The 27,463-nt window shown below is 41.7% G+C and overlaps 1 protein-coding gene across 2 annotated transcripts in view; it reads left to right on the top strand.

Annotated features, from left to right (window-relative positions):
- The window catches only part of LOC141139186 (cytochrome P450 2K1-like), an 87,889-nt gene that overhangs the window by 43,101 nt on the left and 17,325 nt on the right, over positions 1–27,463 (top strand). The window contains exons 4-7 of one of the 2 annotated variants that reach the window (XM_073625096.1): positions 824–973; positions 3,198–3,358; positions 18,649–18,825; positions 20,724–20,865. In XM_073625096.1, coding sequence (XP_073481197.1) covers positions 824–973; positions 3,198–3,358; positions 18,649–18,825; positions 20,724–20,865 — 630 coding nt within the window. The remainder of the gene's footprint in view (positions 1–823; positions 974–3,197; positions 3,359–18,648; positions 18,826–20,723; positions 20,866–27,463) is intronic. The other variant, XM_073625097.1, reaches the window with a different exon arrangement.

Genomic DNA, 27,463 nt, shown 5'->3' with positions numbered 1-27,463 from the left:
CGCTATGGAATCCCCCAAGGCAACTTCACCCAAACTATCTGATAGATTGATACAAATGTATATACTTCATCAAGCATACCTCACCCCTCTTAGGGTGGCTAGATATAGAAGTTCCCAATCTGTTCTATGCCCAATGTGTGGGAAAGAGACGGGCACATTTATTCACTTATTATGGTCGTGCCCCCAAATACAGGGACTATGGGCACAGGTGGTGATGTTCCTACATGACAATATGGGATCTCCAGCAACACTAGACCCCAAATTGTGTCTCCTTGGGATACTACCCGACTCTATTGACAAATATACTGAGGCGTTTTTACACGAGACTATGTTCTCAGTGCGAAAAGTGATAGCCAGAAAGTGGATGAGAACCTTGCCCCCGAGATTCTCTGAGTGGAAGGCGGAAAAAAATAATACATTACTATACAAAAAATTCATATATACCAATAGAGGATGCCCCATGAAATATAACAAAATTTGGGATAGATGGTTACAAGACTCGGATACCTGTTCATAATACAACCTATGCATTGCAAAATGGATAGATTTAAGTTTATAGATGGCCAATATTACAGGATATATGCACAAAACACATGGTCACACCTCTGTACAAATATTTATTCTGTATTTGTAAAGTACACGCTCCGGCAAATATATGATAGGAATTCAATTGTTATTTACATATACTCGGATTGTATACCATACCCGGAACAGTATGTCATAACATGTATGTACCATGGACAAATTAATAAAAATCTATTTTGTTTAAAAAAAAAAAGTTGCTTAGCCTAGATAAATCATTAAAAATATAATTTTTTTTCAGGTATATTATTTGCTCATGGAGAGAACTGGAAGGTAATGAAAAGGTTTACACTTTCAACATTACGGGATTTTGGAATGGGAAGGAGATCTATAGAAAACAAAATTAACGAGGAAGCACAATGTTTAATGCAGGAATTAAAATCCTACAAAGGTGAGTTTGTACTAGAGTAAGTCATATAATAATTTAGAAACTAGTATAGTTACTTGTTTCTTGTACCCCAAGTAAAGTCTGAGCCCTAATCTGTGAGGCTTTACTGATGTCTGTTCCCTCACTGGGGAGATTTTCTTTTGCTTCCTTTTGCACCACTATGAAATTAATTACATACAGTCAGGTCCATAAATATTGGGACATCGACACAATTCTAATCTTTTTGGCTCTATACACCACTACAATGGATTTGAAATGAAATGAACAAGATGTGCTTTAACTGCAGACTTTCAGCTTTAATTTGAGGGTATTTACATCCAAATCAGGAGAACGGTGTAGGAATTACAACAGTTTGTATATGTGCCTCCCACTTTTTAAGGGACCAAAAGTAATGGGACAATTGGCTGCTCAGCTGTTCCATGGCCAGGCGTGTGTTATTCCTCATTATCCCATTTACAAGGAGCAGATAAAAGGTCCAGCGTTCATTTCAAGTGTGCTATTTGCATTTGGAATCTGTTGCTGTCAACTCTCAATATGAGATCCAAAGAGCTGTCACTATCAGTGAAGCAAGCCATCATTAGGCTGAAAAAAACAAAACAAACCCATCAGAGAGATAGCAAAAACATAAGGTGTGGCCAAATAAACTGCTTGGAACATCCTTAAAAAGAAAGAACACACCGGTGAGCTCAGCAACCCCGAAAGACCCAGAAGACCACGGAAAACAACTGTGGTGGATGACCAAAGAATTCTTTCCCTGGTGAAGAAAACACCCTTCACAACAGTTGGCCAGATCAAGAACACTCTCCAGGAGGTAGGTGTATGTGTGTCAAAGTCAACAATCAAGAGAAGACTTCATCAGGGTGAATACAGAGGGTTCACCACAATTTGTAAACCATTGGTGAGCCTCAAAAACAGGAAGGCCAGATTAGAGTTTGCCAAACAACATCTAAGAAAGGCTTCACAGTTCTGGAACAACATCCTATGGACAGATGAGACCAAGATCAACTTGTACCAGAGTGATGGGAACAGAAGATTATGGAGAAGGAAAGGAACTGCTCATGATCCAAAGCATACCACCTCATCAGTGAAGCATGGTGGTGGTAGTGTCATGGCGTGGGCATGTATGGCTGCCAATGGAACTGGTTCTCTTGTATTTATTGATGATGTGACTGCTGACAAAAGCAGCAGGATGAATTCTGAAGTGTTTCGGGCAATATTATCTGCTCATATTCAGCAAAATGCTTCAGAACTCATTGGCGGTGCTTCACAGTGCAGATGGACAATGACCCGAAGCATACTGCGAAAGCAACCAAAGAGTTTTTTAAGGGAAAGAAGTAGAATGTTATGCAATGGCCAAGTCAATTACCTGACCTGAATCCGATTGAACATGCATTTCACTTGCTGAAGACAAAACTGAAGGGAAAATGCCCCAAGAACAAGCAGGAACTTAAGACAGTTGCAATAGAGGCCTGGCAGAGCATCACCAGGGATGAAACCCAGTGTCTGGTGATGTCTATGCGTTCCAGACTTCAGGCTGTAATTGACTGCAAATGATTTACAACCAAGTATTAAAAAGTGAAAGTTTGATGGATAATTGTTAATCTGTCCTATTACTTTTGGTCCCTTAAAAAGTGGGAGGCATATATACAAACTGTTGTAATTCCTAAACTGTTCACCCGATTTGGATGTAAATACTCTCAAATTAAAGCCGAAAGTCTGCAGTTAAAGCACATCTTGTTCGTTTCATTTCAAATCCATGTGGTGGTGTATAGGGCCAAAAAGATTAGAATTGTGTCAATGTCCCAATATTTATGGACATGACTGTAGTTACCATGGGAGCATAGCCTGAGTTGGATGGGAGGACTAGAGTGAAAGGGAGAGAGGGGTGAGCAAGAGAGGAGGACTGTTTGACAGTGCCACCTGTGTGCTCCCAGGTCACAATCACACTATTATAGGACCTGCCTTTTTGCAGGACACACACAAATCACAGTTTAAATTAATCAAACAGCAACAGTCCAGAAGGGTTTCCATCAGGCAGAGAGTAATAAAGCAGATTGGATTTTGTTTTTATTTTTTGTATAATAGAGTGAGGAAAAATAAAACCACAAAAGATGGTTGTGTCAGGCATTTCCAAATACAAATCCTAAGGTCAGTTAGCCAGGATGGGGATTTTTTGTCTGGATTTTTCTTCAACCTGGATATTTTAAACATTTGTTTTCAATTTTAGGGGAACCGTTTGAAAATATGACCATCGTCAATGCTGCAGTAGCCAACATAATTGTGTCTATTTTACTGGGTGACAGATTTGAATATGGTGATCCAACAATACTGAAGCTGATGCGCATAATTAATGAAAATATCAGGAGCTTTGGAACTATTATGATCAGAGTAAGTGCCAATAAGTTTTATGCTTAAATGATTAGGGTAGCTATAAGCATTTTAGGGCATTCTGAGGTGTTGAAACTATTAGACTACTTCCTATCACCTCATATACTAGCACCATACACCGCAACTAAACAGAGTAATGGTGGACACAAAAAGGCAGAACCCCACCCCATAGAAGTGACATCATTTTGGATGCTACTAAACCCAACCCCCAGAAGTGATATCTGGTTCCAGTTAAGCCTTGCCCCTGGAGTGCTGTCATCCAGGTCACACCGTAGGAGCTGGCACTATGGTTGGTACACCAGAGTGGTGTGATCCTTAAAGGTAAAAATGTCCCTAGAGTATATTATTGCAGTGCCAAATATTACGGAAATATCAGTCAGTGATGTAACTTATGTGAGACCTCACTTCAATTGGTAGAGCTTTAACAACTCTTTCTTGTCCAATTTTATTAAAAAAAAGTTCAAGCAAAGTTTAAAAAATCAGAATCAATGTGTTTCCCCACGGGGATTTACAAAACAATGGATCATCTGCCTCCTGGCTTACATATACATCACTGTGGCTCTGGCCCCTTCACTGCAGGCCCTTTCTCTGTCTCTTTTCTTTGAACCGTTTTCTCACAAATGTTTTGTCCATACAGCTAGCAACCCTTTGCTGCTTTGACTTCCACTTGTATATTCTAAGTGGAGCCCTCCTGACTTCTGGAAAGATACTTCCTCTGTCTGCCAGGGTGAAGCCCAGAGCCCTTGTCCTGACTCTACAAAATGACCTGCACAATCGGTGTGCCAGTGCTTCACAAAACACAGACCCAGGATTGGAGATTTCATCCCTCCCAGATCCCTACAAAATATCTGGGCTCTGGGTCTCAGATCTGGTTTTACCAACTACTGAGGAAACTGAAAAGCCAGTTTTCTCTGAATGGCACAAGCCCCTGGGAGTCCCTAAACCTGCCTGGATAAGAATTATGGGTCATGAACTTGTTTAACACCATGGCAGGGCATAGCTCTGCCACACTTACCTAAATGACAATGTTAATAATTTAAGAAAATAATTTCTATCATAAGATATAGCACAGTAGAGCAAGACCCAGAGAAGAAAAATTGTTGACTGATTTGCATTAATAAGAGGAGGGAAGTTTCAGGAAAGTGTTAATATGTGAAGTTATATGATTGGTGGTTGAAGGTTGGATGAACAGTGAGGAGCCACAAGAGTAAATTCTATAGCAAATTCTGGGACTTTGGCCCAGAAGTTGCAGGTCAAGTGTATTTTTTTTCCACACCCAATCTCCCTCATTTCATTTTCTTATAATAGTTAAAAGTTGGGGTTGGTGAGAAGGATTATTGTCCTAGCAGCTTAGTGGGTTAGTGGGTCTTTGGGAATCTGTGAAAGAGTTTGAATTGTGCAAAAACTGGGGGCCCATTTGGTGGCATTGTGCTTGCTTTTGGTCAAGTATTGGTGGTTCTCCCAGGAGCTAGGTTCCTGTTGAAAGGTTTGGTAACATCCTAAGGCAGGTATAACGTGAAGATAAGGGGTGATCCTTCTTCAATTTTTTGTACTTTCAGACACTCAAAGATTCCATTTGGTAACATTTGTCAAATTGTTTATATTGTTCTGTTTATGTTTTTATCAAGTTGTGTGTTTGTAAATAAAAGGCTGCTGTGGCCCTTTGTAAACCCATGTAGCATAGTCCATATCATTATTTATGGGTGAAAAGTAAAGCCTGGTACACATTATGAGTTTTATTCCATTCAACATGGTCGGAGCTGCTTTACTAACAATCTGACATTAGTACAGGGATTTTCCCTACTGAGCTGTAGTGTTCTGCAGGGGGATGGTCCCCCCCCCCCGCCTTCCCCGTCAAAACACTCAGATCAGTCAACTGCCAACTCCGATTGGCTGAGAGCACTGATTGGGAGCCACTCAGGCCAAATGTTGGCCTGTTTTTATTGAACAGGCCAATGTCTCTTGACATTCGGCCCATGTGTACGGGGCCTAAGGATCTGAATTGACCAATCCCTTAGTCATGTACATAATAATTGGTAGTTTATGGTATCCCTCTCCCCCTTTTTCCTTTTTCCTTAAATGTATGTTTATTGAGCATTGACAAGAAACAAAAAGGAGTACAGTGTACATTATGAAAACCAAACGGAATAACAATACATTTTCCAGAACGTACAAATAAAATTCGTATACAGTACTGTAACCCATGTCTGATCTCTTTATTTCCTTTCTTTCCCATGGTGTATGTGTGGAGTTAATTGATCTTATCGTGCTAGTTTGGCTGATTCGTGCTGTAGTATCTCAGCATGCGTGTCGCGGGGGGGGTATGTCCTCAGAATACCCCGTTACCTAATTTATTCTCAAGTGCAAGTATCAGGTGACTGTGTCCATTTATCCCATATTTGTTCATATTTTAGGGGGCAGCCTCTGTGTATGTAGATTAGTTTTTTATAAGGTAATGTGTTATTGACTTCTGCCAGCCAGTGTGAGAACCCCGGGGGGTTAGGTCTCATCCAAACTCTAGCAATAACCTTACGAGCAGAAAAGAGTGTTTCATGTATAAATACCTTTTGAAATTTATTTATCTCAGGGTCTGGTAGAATTCCCAGCAGACAAAGTTTGGGCTGCAGTGTTACCGGAGAGCCCATTGTATCATGGAGGAAGCGCACCACTTGTGCCCAATACGCTTGGATCTGGGGGCACTGCCACAAAAGATGGAAAAAGGTTCCGGTAGCTTGGTTGCACATTGTGCACATTGTGGATTGATTATCCCTATATTTGGACAGTCTTAATGGCGTAAGGTATGCTTTGTGAATCAAAAATAGTTGAGTTAATCGGTCTGACAGTCTGGGGGACACTAGTTTGCATGTGTCTAGAGCATCACTCCATTCGTCGTCTGCCAGTGTGCCTACCTCTCCTTCCCACCTTGTTTTTAGGGCGTAGGCCGATGAAGTAGCCTGCGGTAGCATTAGCATTGAATAGAATTGGGAGATTAGTTTTTTCGGGTCGGGGCATTTCAGTGCTTCCATTAATGGGTTATTTACCAGGTGACATTCTCCCGATGGGAACTGTGAATGAAAGGCGTGGCGTAGTTGCAGGTACCTGAAGAACATTTGGTTTGGGAGCATATATTCCGTTTTAAGTCTATCAAAAGTTTTTAGCCTGCCGTTGTGTATGATGTGTTGTATATAAATGATCCCTCTAGAACTCCACAGCTCGCTGTCAGGCAACAAACCGAATTCAGGAAGGTTCGAGTTGTGCCACAGGGGGGGTGAACTCATTTATTGTTGGTAGTTGGAGTCTATTCATGGATAGGTTCCAAATCTTGGTATAATGATAGAGTAACGTTTTGCGGTTAGTGTTCCTGTCTTCCCCAGTGGTTTTCCCCGCCACCACAGTCAATGGGTCTTGTGATGACTGAGACCACTTTGGGCACAGCAATTGCAGGAATCTTTCCCTATCTGTCTTATCTACATGAAATATTTGGGATAATTGCGCTGCAATGTAGTAAACATTGAAGTCTGGTACGGCCATTCCTGCCAAGTCTGTGGGGTTTTTTAGTTTTTTGCCAGGCAATTTTATGTCTGTTGTTACCCCACACGAATGGCTTTATGATGGCTTCCATTAGTTTGAAATGTCTAAGCACTAGGTATATTGGCGAATGCCAAATCATGTAAAGTATTTTAGGTAAGAGGACCATTTTGGCCAGGTTTATCCGTCCCATTACTCCCAATGGGAGGCGGGCCCACACCTGTGTTTTGTGCTTAAGCATTGCAAACAACGGCGTTATGTTGAGTGTCTCGTAATCTGCTGGGTCTCTTGTGGTTCTTATGCCCAAATATTTGATGATCTCTACTCTCTGTAAGGGCAATCTGGCTCCGTCCCTGGACTGTGGGAAGCTGTCAAGGGGTAGTATCTGGGATTTATCCCAGTTTATCCTGAGGCCGGAGAACGTACCAAATCGTTCTATTAGGTCTAGTGTAAGGGGCAAAGAATTCTCAGAGTCATCCAGGTATAGTAAGGTGTCATCTGCGTATGTACTAATTTTTTCCGTCACGTCCCCCCTGCGGAGCCCCTTTATTTGCGGGTGCGACCGGATGGCTATGGCTAAGGGCTCTGCTGCCAATGCATACAGCAGGGGCGACAGAGGACATCCCTGTCTCGTGCCTCTAGATAACAAGAATTGGTCGGATGGCCATCCGTTCGCTAGTACCCTTGCTGATGGAGATTGGTATAAAAGTTGCACCCATTTTATAAATTTCGGGCCGAAGCCGAATCTGTCCAGGCACCTCCACAGGTATACCCACTCCACTGAATCGAACGCCTTGGCTGTGTCCAAGGCGACGATTATTCTTGACCCTACGTTGTCGTGTGTGGCTTGTAAGTTTATGAACAGTCTTCTAAGGTTGAAGGATGTATTTCTACCCGGTATAAACCCTGCTTGGTCACTGTGTATTAAAGAGAGGATTACCTTATTGAGGCGGATGGCTAGTATTTTTGCAAGTATTTTAATGTCTACCTGGAGTAGAGATATGGGGCGGTAAGACTCGAGGATGTGTGGGTCTTTCCCTGGTTTGGGGATCAATACTATGGTGGCTTCTCTCATGGACGCTGGCAGTCTAGAGTCTTTGAATATGGCCTCGTATAGCTGTAATAGTCTAGGGATCAGTGTTTCTGAGTATGTGGAGTAGAACTCCACAGGTAGGCCGTCCGAGCCCGGGGACTTCGAAACTGGGAGTTCCGCCAGGGCTCCTGATATCTCGTCTATTGTTAGTGGGGCCTCTAGTTCCTCAACCTGTTCTGCAGAGAGCTGGGGAATTGTCAGTTCTCCCAGGAATGTTTCCATTGGGGAAGTGTCTGACGGGACTGTTGTTGTGTAGAGTTTGTGGAAGAATTCTCTAAGGATGTCTGTAACTCTATGCGGTTCTGTGTCTATTGCTCCGTTGGGTGAGCGCAGTGAGATTACTACAGGGGGTCTATCTTCACTATGTATTAAATAGGCAAGGAGTTTTCCTGCCCGGTCCCCGTGTTCGAACGATCGCTGTCTATGGAAAAATAGTTTTTGTTTGGATTTTTCGTAGTGTAGTTGGGTCAGCACCCTTGTACAGAGTTTAAGGTTGTCAGCTCTATCTGCAGTGGGGGCTTCAAGGAATATCTTTTCTGAGTCTCGGAGGCTCTCCTCCGCCTTGATTATTGCCGACTCTGACACTCTTTTTAGTTTGTTAATTCTGTTGGATAGTATCATGCGGGCATGTTTCTTGAAGGCTTCCCATACCACCTGGACCGAGGCAGAGCCCTCATTGATTAGAAAATAGTTTCCCCACTCTGTTGAGAGGTCGTCCTCCTCCGGCAGTAAAGTCAGCCAGAAAGGGTTCAGCCTCCATGTCGCCGGGGGGCGGTTGTGGGGAACAGTAAGTATAACCCAATAGGGGCAGTGATCTGACAGGGACCTGGGGGAGAAGCCCGCGTCTGACAGTCTAGGGAGGAGCACATTAGACACCAATATTAGGTCTATTCGGGACATAGCTCGGTGTGACGCGGAGAAGCAGGAAAACCGCCTGTCTGCTGGATTCCTGACTCTCCACGTATCTACTAGGTTAAAGTCAGACAGGAGTCTGGCGAATCTTGTGGGGTGAGACGTCACTGGTTCTGTGGTTGACAAATTAAGTCTGTCTAGGGCTGGGTCAAGTACATTGTTAAAATCACCAAGCCACACAGCAGGAATGCCAGGGTGCAGGGTCATAAAATCAAACCCAGCAGCTATAACAGCCGCGCTGAATGGTGGTGGAACGTAAAATGCCATGAGGAGGAGCAGGTCTCCATATATCTTAGCTTTCAAAAGGACATATCTGCCCGATGGGTCGATCACCGAGTCCTGGAGCTCGAAATGGGTATTTTTAGCAATTAAAAGTGAGACTCCCCTGGAGAGGGTAGTGTGCGTTGAATGGAATGCCCATCCAATCCACGGTCTCTTAAGTACTCTATGTGCGAGGCCTTCGGCATGTGTTTCTACCAGAGCCACTACATCTGCTTTTTGTTTCTTGAGAAGTGAAAACACCGCCGACCTTTTTATAGGTTCCCTGAGTCCGCGGATATTCCACGTGATAAATTTTAGGCTAGCCATTTAAATGTGAATATGAGGTATTGAGCCCCAGAACTCGGATCTCCCCCCCCCCCCCAAGCAGCACAGCACATGTATCATAAATCATAACCATTATCAAAAAGACATTGGGTTAGACAATAGAACTTCTAAAATTCTAATAACCCCTTCCCCCCTCCCCGCTCTGCACCTTCCAAACTTGGTGCGAGCTTCAATCCCGAACTGCCAACTGGGCATAAACATTGTCCCACCTGTGGAGGAAAAGTTAAAGCTTGACCATGTGTGAGTGGCAGTTGCTGTGTTAGGGATACTAATAAACTCAGGTGTCTCAAGCCACATGTTCAGCTTTGCCGAAGACTGTGCGCTCCTTTTCAGGTGGTGAACTGTGTTGCGTGGGGCGAAAGTACGCTGGGTGTTGTTGCGCATTTCAGGACTTGACTCACCACTCCTGGTGAGTACTTTTAGACATTAGTTAGCTCCGTCGGTTGCCTGTGTGGACTCTGTTAGAAAGAGTATGAGTAAGTACCTGAGGCGTGTCTCAGTGGTAAGGGTCTATGAGAAACCCGTTGATTCGATTGTACCGGTTGATGTAGGGTGAAAAGTTCTCACGGTTTGTTGCCAGCCAGGTGTTTCTGATGAGATGTGCAGCTGTGGCGTTAGTTGGATTCCGGCCGTGATCTGTTGTGTTCAGGGGTAGATCCAGTCCAAGTGAAGTTGATGAGCAGTCATCCGTCATCGGGGGATAATAGGGGGGATAGGAAGAAAGTGGGATGATGGACAGTTCATCCTTTGATTTGGTAAGAGGTTTCAAATTTGGAGTCGATCCATGCGAAAAGGCAGGGTGCAGTAGGGTGAAAGATCTGTAATAGTCACATATTGACGTAGGCGCAGAGATGAGTATGAGAAAAGCTAGGGCTTATTCGTGGTTTTCCCTCTGTTCCAGCCAGGCGATGGCGGCTTCTGGATCCTCAAAGAAGTGTGCTCTGTCCTCTCCCTCCACACGGAGGCGGGCCGGGAAGAGCATGGCGTACTTGATGTTTTTAATGCGAAGGCGCCTTTTGACCTCCATAAATGTATGCCTTCTCCGCTGCACCTCTGCGGAGAAGTCCGGGTAGATTGCTATCATTTTGTTTCCTAAGGGAATGTTCCCCTTCGCTCTGCTGAGGCGAAGTATGGCGTCTCTGTCTCTGTAATTCAGGAACTTTGCAATAAACGTGCGCGGAGGGGCTCCAGGTGGTGGCAGTCTGCCCGACAGGCGGTGTGCGCGCTCTACCACAAATGTTGGGGAAAAAGATTCTCTTCCATATGTATCGCAAAGCAGATTTTCAAGGAACGTGGGGGGGTCTCTCCCTTCAGCCCCCTCAGGGAGACCCACAAATCTGAGGTTGCATCGCCTGAGGCGATTCTCGATATCATCCTGCTTTTGAATCAATTGGTTTACTTGATGCTGCAGCTCAGATGTTGTATTTTGCAGGGGGGGGAGGGAATCCTCCATATTGCTCAGCCTAGTCTCTGCCTCAGTGACTCTGCCTTTTAGTTTTTGAAAGTCCTGCCTTACCAGTGAGATGTCCACTTTGACTTCTTCTATCCGTGCTGTGAGGGATGTCTGGCATACTGTAACAGCTTCCTGGCATGATGAGATCGCCTCCAGCACCCTCGCTGTGTCTGTCCCTGTAGGAGGTTCTTCTTCCAGCGCGGCGGCGCCATCTTGGCTGGAGGGGTCCGTGCCTTGCCAGCGGAATTGTTCCAGCTTTGCGGCCGCTATAGATGCCTTTTTTGTATGCGACATGACCCCTGCAAGTTGCCGGTTCGATGGTGGTGTGTTGTGGGCTGAGGTGAGCAGTTTAGCGGTCCCAGGAGATTATAAAAGGATCAATGGCCGGCGGAGCTCTGTCTAGTTGCGTCCTACTGCATGCCGCTCCAGGCCACGCCCCCCCCCTTTTCCCTTTTACTTTTTCCCTTTCTTTTTTATGCTCTCCTCTTCCTCTCCTCTACTTCTCTTTTATTTTATTTTTTCTGTACATGTTTATCAATAGTTGGTATCAATGCACTACCTGCTAACCCAGATTTTGTATCCTTAGCTAAAGTTATAATACTCTTTGGTACTCTTCTTGGGGCATGACCCATTTTTTTTTTTTTTTTTTTTTGGGGGGGGGGGTCTCATACATTATTTCTGATATTGGTTCTGTGTAACCACTGTTTACAAATGAAACCCCCCTTTTTTATGTTTTCTATTCTGTTCTATATGGTTATTTGTCCATTACGAGTTAGATGTACTATTCTGGATACATTTATTTAGACACAACTTTATATTTGTCTTGCATACCTGTATTGTCTGAAAATACTTAATAAAAAAGAGATTAAAATGGATGTAAACCTGATTTATGAAATTTGAGCTGGGCAAATATATCTGCAGTGTTTTCTTATCTCTCTCCAAAGCACCAAGTTTCGTGGCTTTCTCCTGCTCTCTAGCTCTGTTATAAACCTGATAACTTCTGAAAAGTTCTCTGACACAGGAAATAAAAGCAGCCTGAAATTTGTGTCATGGGAGGTTGCTATAAATAGATTAGCAGACAGCTTGACTTGTCAGAGCAGAGCTCTGCACATTCCATTCTTCCTTTGCCTATGTGGAGTGGGGATGTGTGACTTTCCTCCAATCAGCTGTCTTGGCTGTATGCCAAAATCCACTTCCAGTGCTGAACAGGAAGAGAAAAATCTGTAAAACGATGTACACTTTTTTTTTTCAATATTTTTTTATTTGATTTTTCAGAGGTTAACAAATCAAATAAAACAAAACAGATAAGACATTTTGATACACATATTTTGTCCTAATGTAACATCCGCCACAGTATTGTAATCAATTATTAATCTAGTAAGGTATTATTGGTTCTTGTAATTATTTGTCCATATAAGCCATTTTCTATCAACCATTTTACACTGCATAGAATTAATTGCTATAAGGCGTTCAAAGGTGTAGTTTCTGTGAACTGCTTTTATCACATCAGAGAGGTTTATAGAGGGATTGTCTTTCCTATTGCGAAGTAGCAAGATTCGGGTCCCCAAAAGAATGTGTGTAATTAACGGTCTATAGCTTGGTGGGAATTTCTCTATTCCTAATGCTGGCCATACACTATACGAAAAATCGGCCGAAAAATCGTTCATATAGACACTTCGTTCGTTTTTCGTCAAGTTAATGGGCACAAATCGATAATCGTTTGTGATGTTTTTGTGGAAAAAAAATGAACGGGAAGTTTGGAAAATTTCTGCCGAACGTACGATAAATTGCAAGGTTAATGTGTTTCCCGTCCGAACTGCCTGCACTAGGTATATGTAAAAAAACTAACAAAAAATTATTTATTCATGTCCACTGAACAATTTATCGTCATTACATGATGGCACGATCGTTTGTGGTCACGGACGAATGTTCGTTTTTCGAAAATGTGTTCGGACGATTTTTCGTATAGTGTATGGCCAGCATAAGTGTAGGATCGCTAATGCTGGGTTAGGAGGTGTTAGAATTCCTGTGAGCGCTGAGATCTGCTGGAATATTTGATTCCATAGACTTTTTATGCTTGGGCAGTACGAGAACATGTGTAAAAGGTGTCCTATCCAGCATTGGGATGAAGTTTCTGTATAGAATTTAGCTAGTCTATAAGGGGTGTAGTGCCATCTATTTATTATTTTGATCGTTAATTCCCAGTGTTTGACACAGTGGGATGCTTTGTGGATTTCCCTGAATACATGTTGCCATTACTAATTTGTCATGGATAAGGTTATAAAATAGGGATATCCCTTTTGTATTGCTTTTGACAGTAGTGTAAAATAGCCATGCTTTGTTAGATATTCTTATCTTTGGGATTGGATTTAGTTTTACAAAATGGGATATCCGTATGCAGAAAAAAATTGTGTTATTTGGCATTTTGTACTCTTTCAGTGTTCAGCAGATTTAGATTGGGGCCCATTGAAGAGATCTGTACTTGCAGTGCACTTGTAGTGCAAAGTGGATTTGCCTTTAGTAAATAACCCCCTCAGTTTCTCACTTATATTTCTTTATCTAGTTAAAACAACTTATTGAGCACTTCACTTAATCACAGAGGTTATCCATGTCTTTGATTGTGTTCACAGCACTTGCTTGTTTATTGATTGCATCCAATTATTCACTTATTTGATCACATGGTCGAAAGACAAAAATATATATGATATTCATTTCTGTGATTTTTAGCTATGATTAAGCACTGTTTGGTAGTGTGAAACGCATAGTTACATAGTTACATAGTAGGTGAGGTTGAAAAAAGACACAAGTCCATCAAGTCCAACCTATGTGTGTGATTATGTGTCAGTATTGCATTATATATCCCTGTATGTTGCGGTCATTCAGGTGCTTATCTAATAGATTCTTGAAACTATCAATGCTCCCCGCTGAGACCACCGCCTGTGGAAGGGAATTCCACATCCTTGCCGCTCTTACAGTAAAGAACACTCTACGTAGTTTAAGGTTAAACCTCTTTTCTTCTAATTTTAATGAGTGGCCACGAGTCTTGTTAAACTCTCTTCTGCGAAAAAGTTTTATCCCTATTGTGGGGTCACCAGTACGGTATTTGTAAAGTGAAATCATATCCCCTCTCAAGCGTCTCTTCTCCAGAGAGAATAAGTGCTCGCAACCTTTCCTCATAACTAAGATCCTCCAGACCCTTTATTAGCTTTGTTGCCCTTCTTTGTACTCGCTCCATTTCCACTACATCCTTTCTGAGGACTGGTGCCCAGAACTGGACAGCATACTCTAGGTGCGGCCGGACCAGAGCCTTGTAGAGTGGGAGAATTATCGTTTTATCTCTGGAGTTGATCCCCTTTTTAATGCATGCCAATATTCTGTTTGCTTTGTTAGCAGCAGCTTGGCATTGCATGCCATTGCTGAGCCTATCATCTACTAGGACCCCCAGGTCCTTTTCCATCCTAGATTCCCCCAGAGATTCTCCCCCCAGTGTATAGATTGCATTCATATTTTTGCCACCCAAATGCATTATTTTACATTTTTCTACATTGAACCTCATTTGCCATGTAGTCGTCCACCCCATTAATTTGTTCAGGTCTTTTTGCAAGGTTTCCACATCCTGCGGAGAAGTTATTGCCCTGCTTAGCTTAGTATCATCTGCAAATACAGAGATTGAACTGTTTATCCCATCCTCCAGATCATTTATGAACAAATTAAATAGGATTGGTCCCAGCACAGAACCCTGGGGAACCCCACTACCCACCCCAGACCATTCTGAGTACTCCCCATTTATCACCACCCTCTGAACTCGCCCTTGTAGCCAGTTTTCAATCCATGTACTCACCTTATGGTTCATGCCAACAGACCTTATTTTGTACAGTAAACATTTATGGGGAACTGTGTCAAATGCTTTTGCAAAATCCAGATACACCACGTCTACGGGCCTTCCTTTATCTAGATGGCAACTCACCTCCTCATAGAAGGTTAATAGATTGGTTTGGCAAGAACACTTCTTCATGAATCCATGCTGATTACTGCTAATGATACCGTTCGCATTACTAAAATCTTGTATATAGTCCCTTATCATCCCCTCCAAGAGTTTACATACTATTGATGTTAGGCTAACTGAAACTGGTCTGTAATTCTCAGGGATGTATTTTGGGCCCTTTTTAAATATTGGTGCTACATTGGCTTTTTTCCAATTAGCTGGTACCATTCCAGTCAGTAGACTATCTATAAAAATTAGGAACAATGGTCTGGCAATCACTTGACTGAGTTCCCTAAGTACTCTCGCATGCAAGCCATCTAGTCCCGGTGATTTATTAATGTTAAGTTTCTCAAGTCTAATTTTAATTCTGTCCTCTGTTAACCATGGAGGTGCTTCCTGTGTTGTGTCATGAGGATAAACACTGCAGTTTTGGTTACTGAAGCCCCCCGATTCACTTGTGAAGATTGAGGAGAAGAATAAATTCAATACCTTTGCCATCTCCCCATCCTTTGTAACCAGATGTCCTTCCTCATTCTTTATGGGGCCAATATTGTTTGTCCTCCCATTTTTACTGTTTACATACTTAAAGAATTTCTTGGTATTTTTTTTGCTCTCCTCCGCTATGTATCTTTTATGTTCTATCTTAGCTGTCCTAATTGCACCCTTAACAGGCATTTAACAGTTTTGGAAAGAAAAGGAGGTTTTTCTCCTTGTAGGAATTTTTGTATTTTCTCTGTATTTGGTTGTGGCATGGAGGTATCTTTGTGTAGGTTTTATTGTATAATGCTCCATAGTATTCGGCAAATTGATTTGCTATGTCTTGTGGATTGGTGATCTTGTAGTGTTGGGTGGGATGTTTCAGGTATGCTATTCTGGACTTTGTGTGTGCTGCTTTCAGTCTGTTGGCTAAATATTTGCCTGCCCTGTTAAAGTAGTAGTTTAGTTTCAGGCATCTGAGATGTTTGTCATATTTGTTGTGAGAGATGTTCTCTCATATTTTCTCTGAGTTTGGAAAGTGTGTTAGTTAATGTGGCTGTAGGTGTTTTTTTTGTTTTGAGTTTCTATAGTATGGATTTCAGATATCAATGTGTTAAGTTTTGACGTGTAGCGTTTTTTTTTTTCTCTGGCCCCTAATTGTATGAATATGCCCCTCATGATGGCCTTATGTTCATTCCATAAGATATATGGGCCAGTTACTGATCTATCATTAGTCAGAAAGAATTCCTGGAGATGCTGAGAGATTTTTGTGTAGGTTTGGGGGTTCTTATAATAATTTAGTGTTACAGCGCCAGATAGGGGAGGAAGAGGAGAAACCCTGCTCTCTAAGCAACATAGATATTGCAGCGTGGTCCAACCACGTAATGTCATATATTTGGACATTTAGTACTTGTTGCAAGAGCCACTTGTTTGCCAAAAACAGGTCAATAAGGAGTATGAACAGTGTCTATGTGAGAAAAAGGTGTAGTTCTTCTCATTAGCATGAAGGCATCTCCACGTATCAACAGTTCCTCTGTTTGTAGTAATGTCTGCAGGGATGTTGTGCTGTTGGGTTTGCTTGCAGCGGTGTCCATTTTTGGATCCGAAGTTAGGTTAAAGTCACCGCATACCAGGAGGTTTCCGTGTTTCACAAAGTTGGGTTTTTTTTTAGTACTTTCCTGATAAAGCGTATGGAGCATATAGTGTTACCAGTGTATACGGTTTGAAGTTTAAATCCCCAGTTATGATGATGTATCTGCCCCCTTTATCTAATAGGGTTTCCTTGAGCTGAAAGGAGAGGGAGTTTTTTTATGGCTAGGCGCACCTCTCCTTTTTTTTGTGGTTGGGTGTACAAGCCAAAAATGCATATAGGTAGTCCCTGTGTGTGTAGATCGGGGTTTTGGTAAGTTAGAAGTGAGTTTCCTGCACACAGAGGATGTCCACCCTCTGCTTACAGGCTTCTTTCCACATGGAAAATCTTATTGACCGAAAAACACAGAATTGTTGACATTTCTGCAGATTTATTAAAAAAGATAAAGTATATTATCACATGGTCCTAAGAAAGCAGAAAACATAAGAAATGGATCTTACAACTGATCCTTGGGCAGATACATCTGTGTTGGTATTTGGAGGGAAAAAAGGAGATAACTGTTAGCTTCTAAAACTGGAGATGATCTTGGTTAGCTGTGTTGTTTACTTACGAGCTTCCACCATTGTTTTTCTTGCTAGAGCACTTGTGTGATGCCACTTGCAACTCATTTTGGACTGGATGTGGTCTTGCTGGGAATGATTGGTATGAGATTTGGTCAGGGAGTATGCCCCACTGTCGTAAGGCTGTGATCCCTTCCTCCAGTGTTGTTACTGACATTGTGGTCCTGTTGTATGTGTGATGGATAGTGTAGTGGGATATTTCCACTTGTGGAGGACTTTGTGGTTCCTTAATGCTTTAGTAATGGTTTCCAAGTTGTGGCGTCATTGTAGTGTATGCCTGGAGAGATCAGGGAGTAGCCTTATAGTGGCGTATTGTGGAGGGATGTTGTCTTGTCTTCGTGACGCTTGTAGGATCCTTTACATGGTAATAATGAACCCTTAAAAGGACAACCCTTTGGAGTCTCCTCTGGGAGAAAGGAGGGTTTAGGGACCCTGTGAATTCTGTTCACTGTTAAGTCCTGTGCTGTCAGCCGTTGTACCAAGGTGGAGAACAGGGTGTGGGCATATTGGAGGAGCTGATTTGGTGGGACAGACTCTGGAATACCCCTTAGTTTGATATTATTTCTTCTAGATCTGTCCTCTGGGTCTACGATCTTGTCTTTCAGCCATGTTATGTCCTCACCCTGTGCTGTGTGAACATCCACCATTATGTTGTATGAAGATGTGTATTCTTCCATCTTCTTTTCAACATGGTCCACCCTGTGACCTATGGCTTGTACCTCCCTTGTGCACTCGTTGATTCTTCTGATCATATCTGTTTGTAAGGAGGATCGCAGGGACAGTAGCATATCTTTCAGCATTGTGTCAGATATGGGTCTGTCTGATGTAGGGAAGTCTCCATCCTGTGCATCTTTGGCTGTGTCAGGGTTTTGTGGCCTGCTTACCTCCATCTCTTGTTCAGGCTGAGGCCTAGCTGGTGGATGTCCCTCGTTGGCTTCAATTTTGCTGGACTCCTCGTGGGAGGGCTGGACGTCCCAGAGGAGGACTCCCTATGCAATTTGGTTTGGGAGGATGAGCTGAAAGGCATCCCGTGGCTGCTGTTGTGTGCCGTGGCCTTGTTATTAGGCCGTTGTTCTCGGGCGCTGCCGCAATTTTGTTGTAGCCCGCATGGGGCTGCCATGAAGAAGTTTGTGCTGTAGGTTCTTTCTGTGCCTCGGCATCCCTGAGGTGTGCAGCGGTCTGATGGCTGTGTTTAGAGCTGTGGATGTGCCGGTGGGCTCGGATGGCAGTGGATTATCTCCGGCGGATGAGCGGAGCTCCTATGCTAAGCGTCCATCTTGGAGCCCGGTTCCCACGCCCCCCCTTATGATGTGCACTTTCTAAAGAATATATAAAGCTGAAGATGGCAGATATGCATGTAAAACTTATGTAGGGAGATTTGTTTCATGTCTGTGTATCATCTGAGGCTGTTCAATTCACTGGATATATGTGAGGGTTTACATCCACTTTAAAGATAATAATTGGTAGTACTATACAATTACATGAGTTGCATTTTAAGATAAAATGTTTTTTTTTCTTCCCTTAAGCTTTATAACATGTTTCCAAGACTGATAGGCTTATTCCCTGGCAGCCATCAAAAAGTCTTTCAAAACATTGAAGTCATGCAAGCTTTTATAAGGGAGGTATTTACTAAACAGAAGAAAACACTGGACATAAATGACCAAAGGAACCTTATCGATGTGTTTCTGGCAAAACAGCAAGAGGTACAAGTCCTGTTTTGTCAATTACTGTTAACTGTTTCTTTTATCCCTTTCACGATTTCTCTATAAGGTATAATAGTGATCACATGACTGAGAACCATGATTATTGGTTGTATCTGACTGCACAGCACGGGAACAGAGCTAGTGGCCTACACAGGTGCTGACCACCAGTTCTCAGTGGGGATATTTTTAAATGTAACCTGCAGCATTGTGCTGAGTAATTTTTTTCTTAGATAATGGGCATATATAAATCTTTGGCCTTAAAAGTTTATTTTTGATAGTCACTCTAGGAAAACAATCATTTCAGCCTGATAACTAATTGCAATTTAAACATTTTTCATGTAAATGATTTTTCCTGCAGCATCCTACCCTAGTCAGGCTAAGTTTAGATTTGGCTCTGTTGTACTCAGTGGAGTAGCAAACAGTTTTTTTTGGTCTGGTCAGGTTTCCCTAAGCTTTGTGGTTGATTGCTCCTGCCTGCCTCTGGGAAAACCTTTCATAAATAGCTACGAAAGTCAGACACTGAAGTTATGAATATTTATCTGACCTCAGCCAATCCCTATGGGGAGGTATCCAGATGGTGGCTGGAGAGACGATATATTAAGGTAATCAGAAGGTCACCGGATTAAGAGACATTTGCTGTAGGGTATCACCTGTAGAGGTCAGTCTGGATTAGGATCCTATTCTTCCTGTTTTGAGAGTGTTGCATTGAGGCTGAGTTGCAGACAGCTGTCTTTGGACTTTGTACGTAAGACTTTTATTGTGGATCCCAGGTATACTTTAGCTTGGGGAAGAAATTGCCAGAAGTTGCTGTAAGGGCAAGGACTGCTAGAGTTCCAAATTAGCTAGCCATTTCCTCTTACCTCCAGCAAAGGCTGTTACAAGAAGATTTTTGTCTAAACTTTGTCTTCCTGCTAATTTTTCGAATGTTTTGAATATCCGACACCCTTATTCCTCTCCTGTTCAAGTTTTCTTCAATAAATCCACAAAAGGACATCCCCTAGACCAGTGGTCTCCAAACTGTGGCCCAGGGACCAGATATGGTCCTTCACTTGCCTTTATCTGGCCCGTGGGGCATTATTCCAACAACTGATATCAATGATGGATCGCTATTCTTCTTATTCATATAAAACGATAGGGCACTATTCCTCCAATTAAAACCAATGAAGAGGCATTGATGCTGGGGCATTTTCTACTTCCACTGGCCATGGTCCAGCCCCCAAAAGTCTGAAGGACAGTAAATTGGCCCTTTGCTTAGAAAGATTGGAGACCCCTTTCCTAGACTAACCCTGTGTTTATTGGTGTGCTTGGAACTGTGACAGTTGTGTGTCAGGCAGCTTTTGTACTAACAAGTGGGACCTGGGTCATTCTCAGCAGCCCCTTCGGGGGTGAATGATATATTCCCTTTGTTGCTTGCTAATTCATCCTAATACCCAATGTCTTTTGTTCCTTTGTTTTATTATTTTTATTTTTTTTTCTTGTCACATTCATTTTGTGATCTTCAACTAAGCACGATATGAACACTCATAGTTTCTGTTTTAACATGCTTTTTATTTTTGCAGAAAATGTAATCTTGATATTTTCTACTATTAACCTCTTAACTTTACGTAACTCGAATGAGTCTTTTGACTCCTTTCATCATCCTCTGCACATCTTTCCTTTCAAATAATTTTCCTGAATTTAACCACAAATGTCTACAAGTGCACATGTAAATAAGAAAAGTCATTATAATATGTAATTTTTAAGTGTTGAGGCTTTTTGATGTCCCCTCTAATCCTGCCGATCTAGGCACTGGCCAAGGAGGGCTTTATGGTAACTATAGCCCTGACGATAACAGTGAGATGTGATGAAATGTTGACTTTGTTTTAATGCATATTTCATCCCCCATTTTTTATATGTAGGGGAAGCCAGAATCTACTTTGTACTTCCACAATGACAACTTAGGCATGCTGGTGAGCGACCTTTTTGTTGCTGGAATGGAGACGACATCCACCACTCTGCGATGGGGTCTCCTACTAATGATCAAAAACCCAGAAATACAAAGTAAGAAAAAGAAATCAAGATATGCCAAATTACAATATGTGTTTGTTTTTTTTCCTCTCTAGTGGCATTGCTATTTACATGCTGTACCCCTGCTTTCACAACCCTGTGTTTTAAAGAAAGCTTGTCTTCAAAAATCATAGAAGCAGTCACCGCTAACAATTTCTTTTAAAATGACTTTGAGCCTTGGCTTCCTGAGTTAATAACCTGAAACTAATTTTGAGATAAATATGACACTTTCCTAGGACTCATTTAAAGCATGCATGTTCCAGGTCTGTAACATAGAAAACTGATGCCTGGCACATACAGCCAACAACCTTTTTTTTTTTTTTTTTTAAGATGGCCATCAATGGCAGTCCCATACTACTCTTGTAACAAGGTCACTTTAACTTTCACTGCTGCCACTGCAACTATTGTGGTATATAGACAAACTCACAGCCACTATAGCAGTCAATAGTTTGTTTATATTTTTTTTGTGCTGCCAGCTTACTTGTATAAGTGATTCAGGAAGCTGTAAATTCAGCTGAATTACTCTGTCTGAATGTTTAGATGTTTCATTTTATAAGCAGCAAACTTCTGTCAGATTCCAAACCTGTGAGATCAGCAGGCTTTTTGCTGCTTTTAAAATTCAACATCTAACCAGTCAGACAGAGTTCTAAGTACTGTATTTCACTATAAAAAACTCACTGTACTGTTAAAAATAAGTGTAAAATGCAAAACTCCGGTGGGTGTAACAAGATGTCCTCTTTCCCCCTTCTCAGAGTACTCTTACTGTGGAGGAGTGCGGGGTGTAGCAAGATGGCGGTGACGGAAGGTCCCTTCTGTGACATATTCTGATGGGTCGCCAAATCTGATGAAACAAGGGCAGTGCTCTGTGCTCTATGTCACTCCCTAGCGGCGCTGTGCTGAGACTGAGCACCCGCTCTCTTCTCCCCACAGCTGGTTAGATGGAGGAGGAAGCAGACGCCTCCCTTCAGCACCAATCGCACATTGTGCCTTCTAATGGGTGACAAAGTCATTCCTGTGAGTGAAGAGCAGGATTAGTGACCAAATTCTAGCCCCTCCATTCGACGCCCAGGACACATGTCCCTTTTGCCCCCCACTTGTCCCAGGCCTACTTCCCCTGTAGCACAGTGCTGGCCAATAGTGGATAGGTAGGCAGCCAGCCAACCAGTGAAGGGGAGATATCGGCGTGTGCATGTACATTGTAGTACACATGCACAGATTACCTTAAAAAGCAGAGCCCAGGGCTAAGTTGTGAGGCATGATGGTTATCATGCAACTTCCAGGGACAAAAATGGAGAACTGCCCCCATGTCAGCCTAATCACCCTGATCACCCTAATATATACACAGATTTGTAAAAAAAAATCCTTACTCTCTAATTTATAGTAGTCAGTATATACAACAATTTTATCAATATGTCTTTGTTAATATACCTTGACATCAATTTGGATATATCAATAAAATACAATTTAAGCCCTCACTAACTCATATTTTAAAATATGTTTTATATATATATATATATATATATAATATAACATATATATATATATATATATATATATATATATATATATATATATATATATATATATATATATATATATATATATATAATATAATATATATATATATATATATATATATAATATAATATATATATATATATATATGCTAAAAAATATGCTCTGACCTTGGTTAGAACCCACAACCTCAACAATATAAACCTATTACTCTAACCACTATGCTATCACTTAATGGGTTTTAAACCCTACTTTTTATGTTTGATATGAGGTTAATTGTCTGTGAAACAACTGTATTAGTCCAGACAAGTAATTGCTATGATAAATCTATTATGACCATTGACACACATTGTCCAGCTGCCTTCTAGCCATTCACAATTCCCTCATTTTGGGGCAACAGTGCAATGTTTCATAGTTAGTCAGGTTCAAAAAAGACTCAAGTCCATCCAGTTCAACCTTAAAAACAATAAATAAATCAAATAAAAAATATCGTACAATCCAATATACCCAATTTTATACCCACTGTTGATCCAGAGGAAGGCAAAAAACCGCAGCAGAGCATGCTCCAATTTTCTACAGCAGGGGAAAAAATTCCTTCCTGATCCCCCAAGAGGCAATTTTCCCTGGATCAATTTTACCTATAAATGTTAGTACCCAGTTATATTATGTACATTTAGGAAAGTATCCAGGCCTTTCTTAAAGCAATCTACTGAGCTGGCCAGAACCACCTCTGGCGGGAGTCTATTCCACATTTTCACAGCTCTTACTGTGAAGAAACCTTTGCGTATTTGGAGATGAAATCTCTTTTCCTCTAGACGTAAAGAATGCCCCCATGTCCTCTGGGTTGACCGTAAAGAGAATAACTCAACACCAAGTTCACTATATGGACCCCTTATATATTTGAACATGTTGATCATATCCCCCCTTATTCTCCTCTTTTCAGGAGTGAATAAATGCAGTTCCTCTAATCTTTCCTCATAGCATGCCTCTTATCAGTTTGGTTGTTCTTCTCTGCACTTTCTCCAGTTCCCCGATATCCTTTTTGAGAACTTGTGTGCAAAACTGAACTGCATATTCCAGATGAGGTCTTACTAATGATTTGAACAGGGGCAAAATTATATCTCTCGCTCTAGAGTCCATACCTAACCGCAGCTTGGCATTGTATGCTATTATTGAGCTTAGGATCTACCAAAACCCCCAGATCCTTCTCCACCACGGATTCCTCCAGTTGTACTCCCCCTAGCATGTATGATGCATGCATATTGTTAGCCCAAAAAAAAAAAAATAGGTGTAGCGCTAATATCGGAATGAATAAAATAGCCTAAGAAGACCATTACATCATCAAAGTAAACTAAAAAAAAACAAAATGTCAGCAGAAAAGGTGCATCAAACAAAGTCCACAGTGGATGTGTAACTCCTGTAAAAAAGTGATAGTCCTCAATACAAATATAGCTTCATAAGTGTATTTATGTGCACGTGATGAAAGGAACACCACCATTGATAATGGAGAGGCTTACCGGAACGTTTGGACCCAAAAGAGCATATGTTCGATTGAGTCAAACAAGCTTGAATGGAAGACAACTGATGGATTTCCGTAGAGACTGTGGGAAAATCCTAAGAAGGTCTATACACCGATATGTCCCTCAGGCGTGATTTCCACAGTGAAAGGAAATGGTAACGAATAAGGAAAAAGCAAAAGAAGGCCATATGGTGTAACTCCGTATAAAATGTGTATCAATTTATTTAAAAAAGGAAATACACTCACGTGAAAAGATGGATAAAACAGCGCTGTGTAAATAAAATGGCGGCAATGGGGTCCAACCGACGCGTTTCGTCTCCTTGGCGGCAGTGGGGTCCTACGCATTGCGTAGGACCCCACTGCTGCCGTTTTATTTACACAGCGCTGTTTTATCCATCTTTTCATGTGAGTATATTTCATTTTTTAAATAAATTGATACACATTTTATACGGAGTTACACTATGTGGCCTTCTTTTGCTTTTTCCTTATTCGTTACCATTTCCTTTCACTGTGGACATCACGCCTGAGGGACATACCGGTGTATAGACCATCTTAGGATTCTCCCACAGTCTCTACGGAAATCCATCAGTTGTCTTCCATTCAAGCTTGTTTTACTCAATCGAGTGTACGCTCTTTTGGGTCCAAACGTTCCGGTAAGCCTCTCCATTAATGGTGGTGGTGTTCCTTTCATCATAGATGTCACGTGCACATAAATACACTTATGAAGCTATATTCGTATTGAGGACTACCACTTTTTTACAGGAGTTACACATCCACTGTGGACTTTCATTTTGTTTGATGCACCTTTTCTGCTGACATTTTGTTTTTTTTAATTTACTTTGATGATGTAATGGTCTTCTTAGGCTATTTTATTCATTCCGATATTAGAGCTACACCTATTTTGTTTTTTTGATTTATGCACATATCCTACTGGCCGTATTAGCTGCTTATTGTCTAGGGCAGCGCAGAATTATTTGTTTTATTTTGCATATTCTTAGCCCCCCAAGTGCATAACTTTACATTAGACAGTGCATTGAGGTTGGCTTGTAAATTGGAGACATCCTGTAAGGACGTTATTCCACTGCATAGCTTGGTGTCATCTGCAAAGACAGAAATGTTGCTTTCGATCCCAGACCCAATATCATTTATAAAGATATTAAAAAGTAAGGGTCCCAGGACTGAACCTTGGGGTACACCACTGATAACCTTAGACCATTCAGAGTAAGAATCATTAACCACTACTCTCTGAATTCTGTCTTTTAGCCAGTTTTCTATCCACTTACAAATTGATATTTCCAAGCCTGTAGACTTTACCTTACACATGAGCCGCGTGTGGGAAACTGTGTCGAACGCTTTTGCAAAATGCAAGAATACCACATCCATAGCCACCCCTCTGTCCAAGATTTTGCTTACCTCTTCATAAAAAGAAATCAGGTTTGTCTGACAACTTCTGTCTTTCATGAATCCATGCTGTCTGTTGCTTAAAATGTTTTTTTCCCAGCAAGAACTCATTTTATTAAACGCTCCAGTATCTTCCCGACTATAGAAGATAAACTAACAGGTCTATAGTTACTTGGTAAAGACTTTGATTCCTTTTTAAATATAGGCACCACGTTTGCCCTGCGCCAATCCAGTGGTACTATTCCCGTCATTAATGAGTCCCTAAAACTTAGATACAATGGCTTTGAAACTACAGAGCTCAATTCTTTTAGGATCCGTGGGTGGATGCCATCAGGTCCAGGTGCTTTATCCACCTTTATGCTGTCTAAATAATTCTGGACCATATCACTTTTGAGCCATTGTGGATCATTCGGGGCTGTGTCACTACCACCCCCATTATGGACATAAGCTCCCCAATGCTCCTTTGTATACACAGAGCTGAAGAAAGTATTTAATAAATTTGCCTTCTCTTTGTCCCCAGTCACCCACTCTAGATTATTTTGTAAAGGGCCTACATGCTCAGACCTGGCCTTTTTACTATTAATATATTTGAAATATTTTTTGGGGTTTGTCCTACTATCTTTTGCAATCTGTCGTTCGTTTTCAATTTTTGCATCCTTGATTTCCTTTTTACATGTTCTATTAAATTCTTTGTAACATTTAAACGACACTAGTGTTCCTTCATTTTTATATTTTTTAAAAGCTCTTTTCTTATTGTTTATAGCTTCTTTAACTTTGGACGTGAGCCACATAGGTTTTGTTTTTAGCCTTTTAAACTTATTGCCCATGGGAATATACTTTGCAGTGAGGTCCCAAACAGTCTTTTTGAAGAATTCCCATTTCTGTTCTGTGTTTATCAATGCAAATATTCCCTCCCAGTCTAAATCCTGGAGAGCAGCCCTCATCCTTGGAAAATTTGCTCTCTTGAAGTTAAGTGTTTTTATCTTTCCCGTATGTATCTCTTGTTTACAGCTAACATCAAATGAAATCATGTTATGATCACTGCTATCCAGTTGTTCCTTTATCTGGACATTAGTAATAAGCTCTGCATGGTTTGAGATTACCAGGTCCAACAGAGCTTCATTCCTAGTTGGGGCCTCAATAAACTGGACCATAAAATTGTCCTGTAATAGGTTTATAAATTTTTGCCCTTTAACTGTCCCAGCAGTGCCATTACTCCAGTCAATTTCTGGGTAGTTAAAATCCCCCATTATTATCACTGTCCCAGCCCTTGCAGCCCTTTCCATCTGTGCAAGGAGCTGAGTCTCCACCTCCTCGTTAACATTGGGTGGTCTTTAACAAACTCCAATGATTAACTTTGAACTACGCCCATCTATATGCAGTTCCACCCATGATGCTTCAGACTCATCACACTCTCCATCAACCAGGTCCTCTTTCACACTTGCTTTGAGATCACTTCTCACATAGAGACAGACACCACCACCTTTCCTTTTTACCCTGTCTCTCCGAAAGAGTGCATATCCAGGAATATTAATTGCCCAGTCATGTGAGGATGGAAGCCAAGTTTCACCAATACCGATTACATCATGGCTCTCCTCATGCAGCAGAGCTTCCAACTCACCTATTTTGCTTGGCAGACATCTGGCATTGGTGTACAAACACTTTAATGCATTATTACATTTTGCTCTGGTGTTTTTCATATCATTTTTAGTAGTACAAATGGCACTATAGTTTCCAATGGCTGTTTGCAACATGGTAAATTTCTTGTCACCTGCCATAACCCTCCCCATCTATCCCCATTCCACCCTCCATTAATGTCTGACCCCTAACTGGCCTGTCTGCCCGATGTAATTCTAGTTCACCCTCCCCCCTCAATCCTAGTTTAAATACTCCTCCAGCCTTCTCATGAACCTCTCCCCCAGCACAGCAGACCCCCTTCCATTCAAGTGCAAACCGTCTTTAGCATATAGGTTGCACCCCAATGAAAAGTCAGCCCAGTGCTCTAGAAACCCAAATACCTCCTCCCTACACCAGGTCTTTAGCCATGCATTCAGCTCTCTAATCACCCCCTGCCTTTCCTGTGTTGCGCATGGCACCGGTAATATTTCAGAGAATATCACCTTGGAGGTCCTTCCCTTCAACTTGCAGCCTAGTTCT

Source organism: Aquarana catesbeiana, linkage group LG04 (assembly GCF_042186555.1).
Source record: "Aquarana catesbeiana isolate 2022-GZ linkage group LG04, ASM4218655v1, whole genome shotgun sequence".
NCBI classification, from domain to species: Eukaryota; Metazoa; Chordata; class Amphibia; order Anura; family Ranidae; genus Aquarana; species Aquarana catesbeiana.
This window is presented reverse-complemented; position numbering and strand designations above follow the sequence as displayed.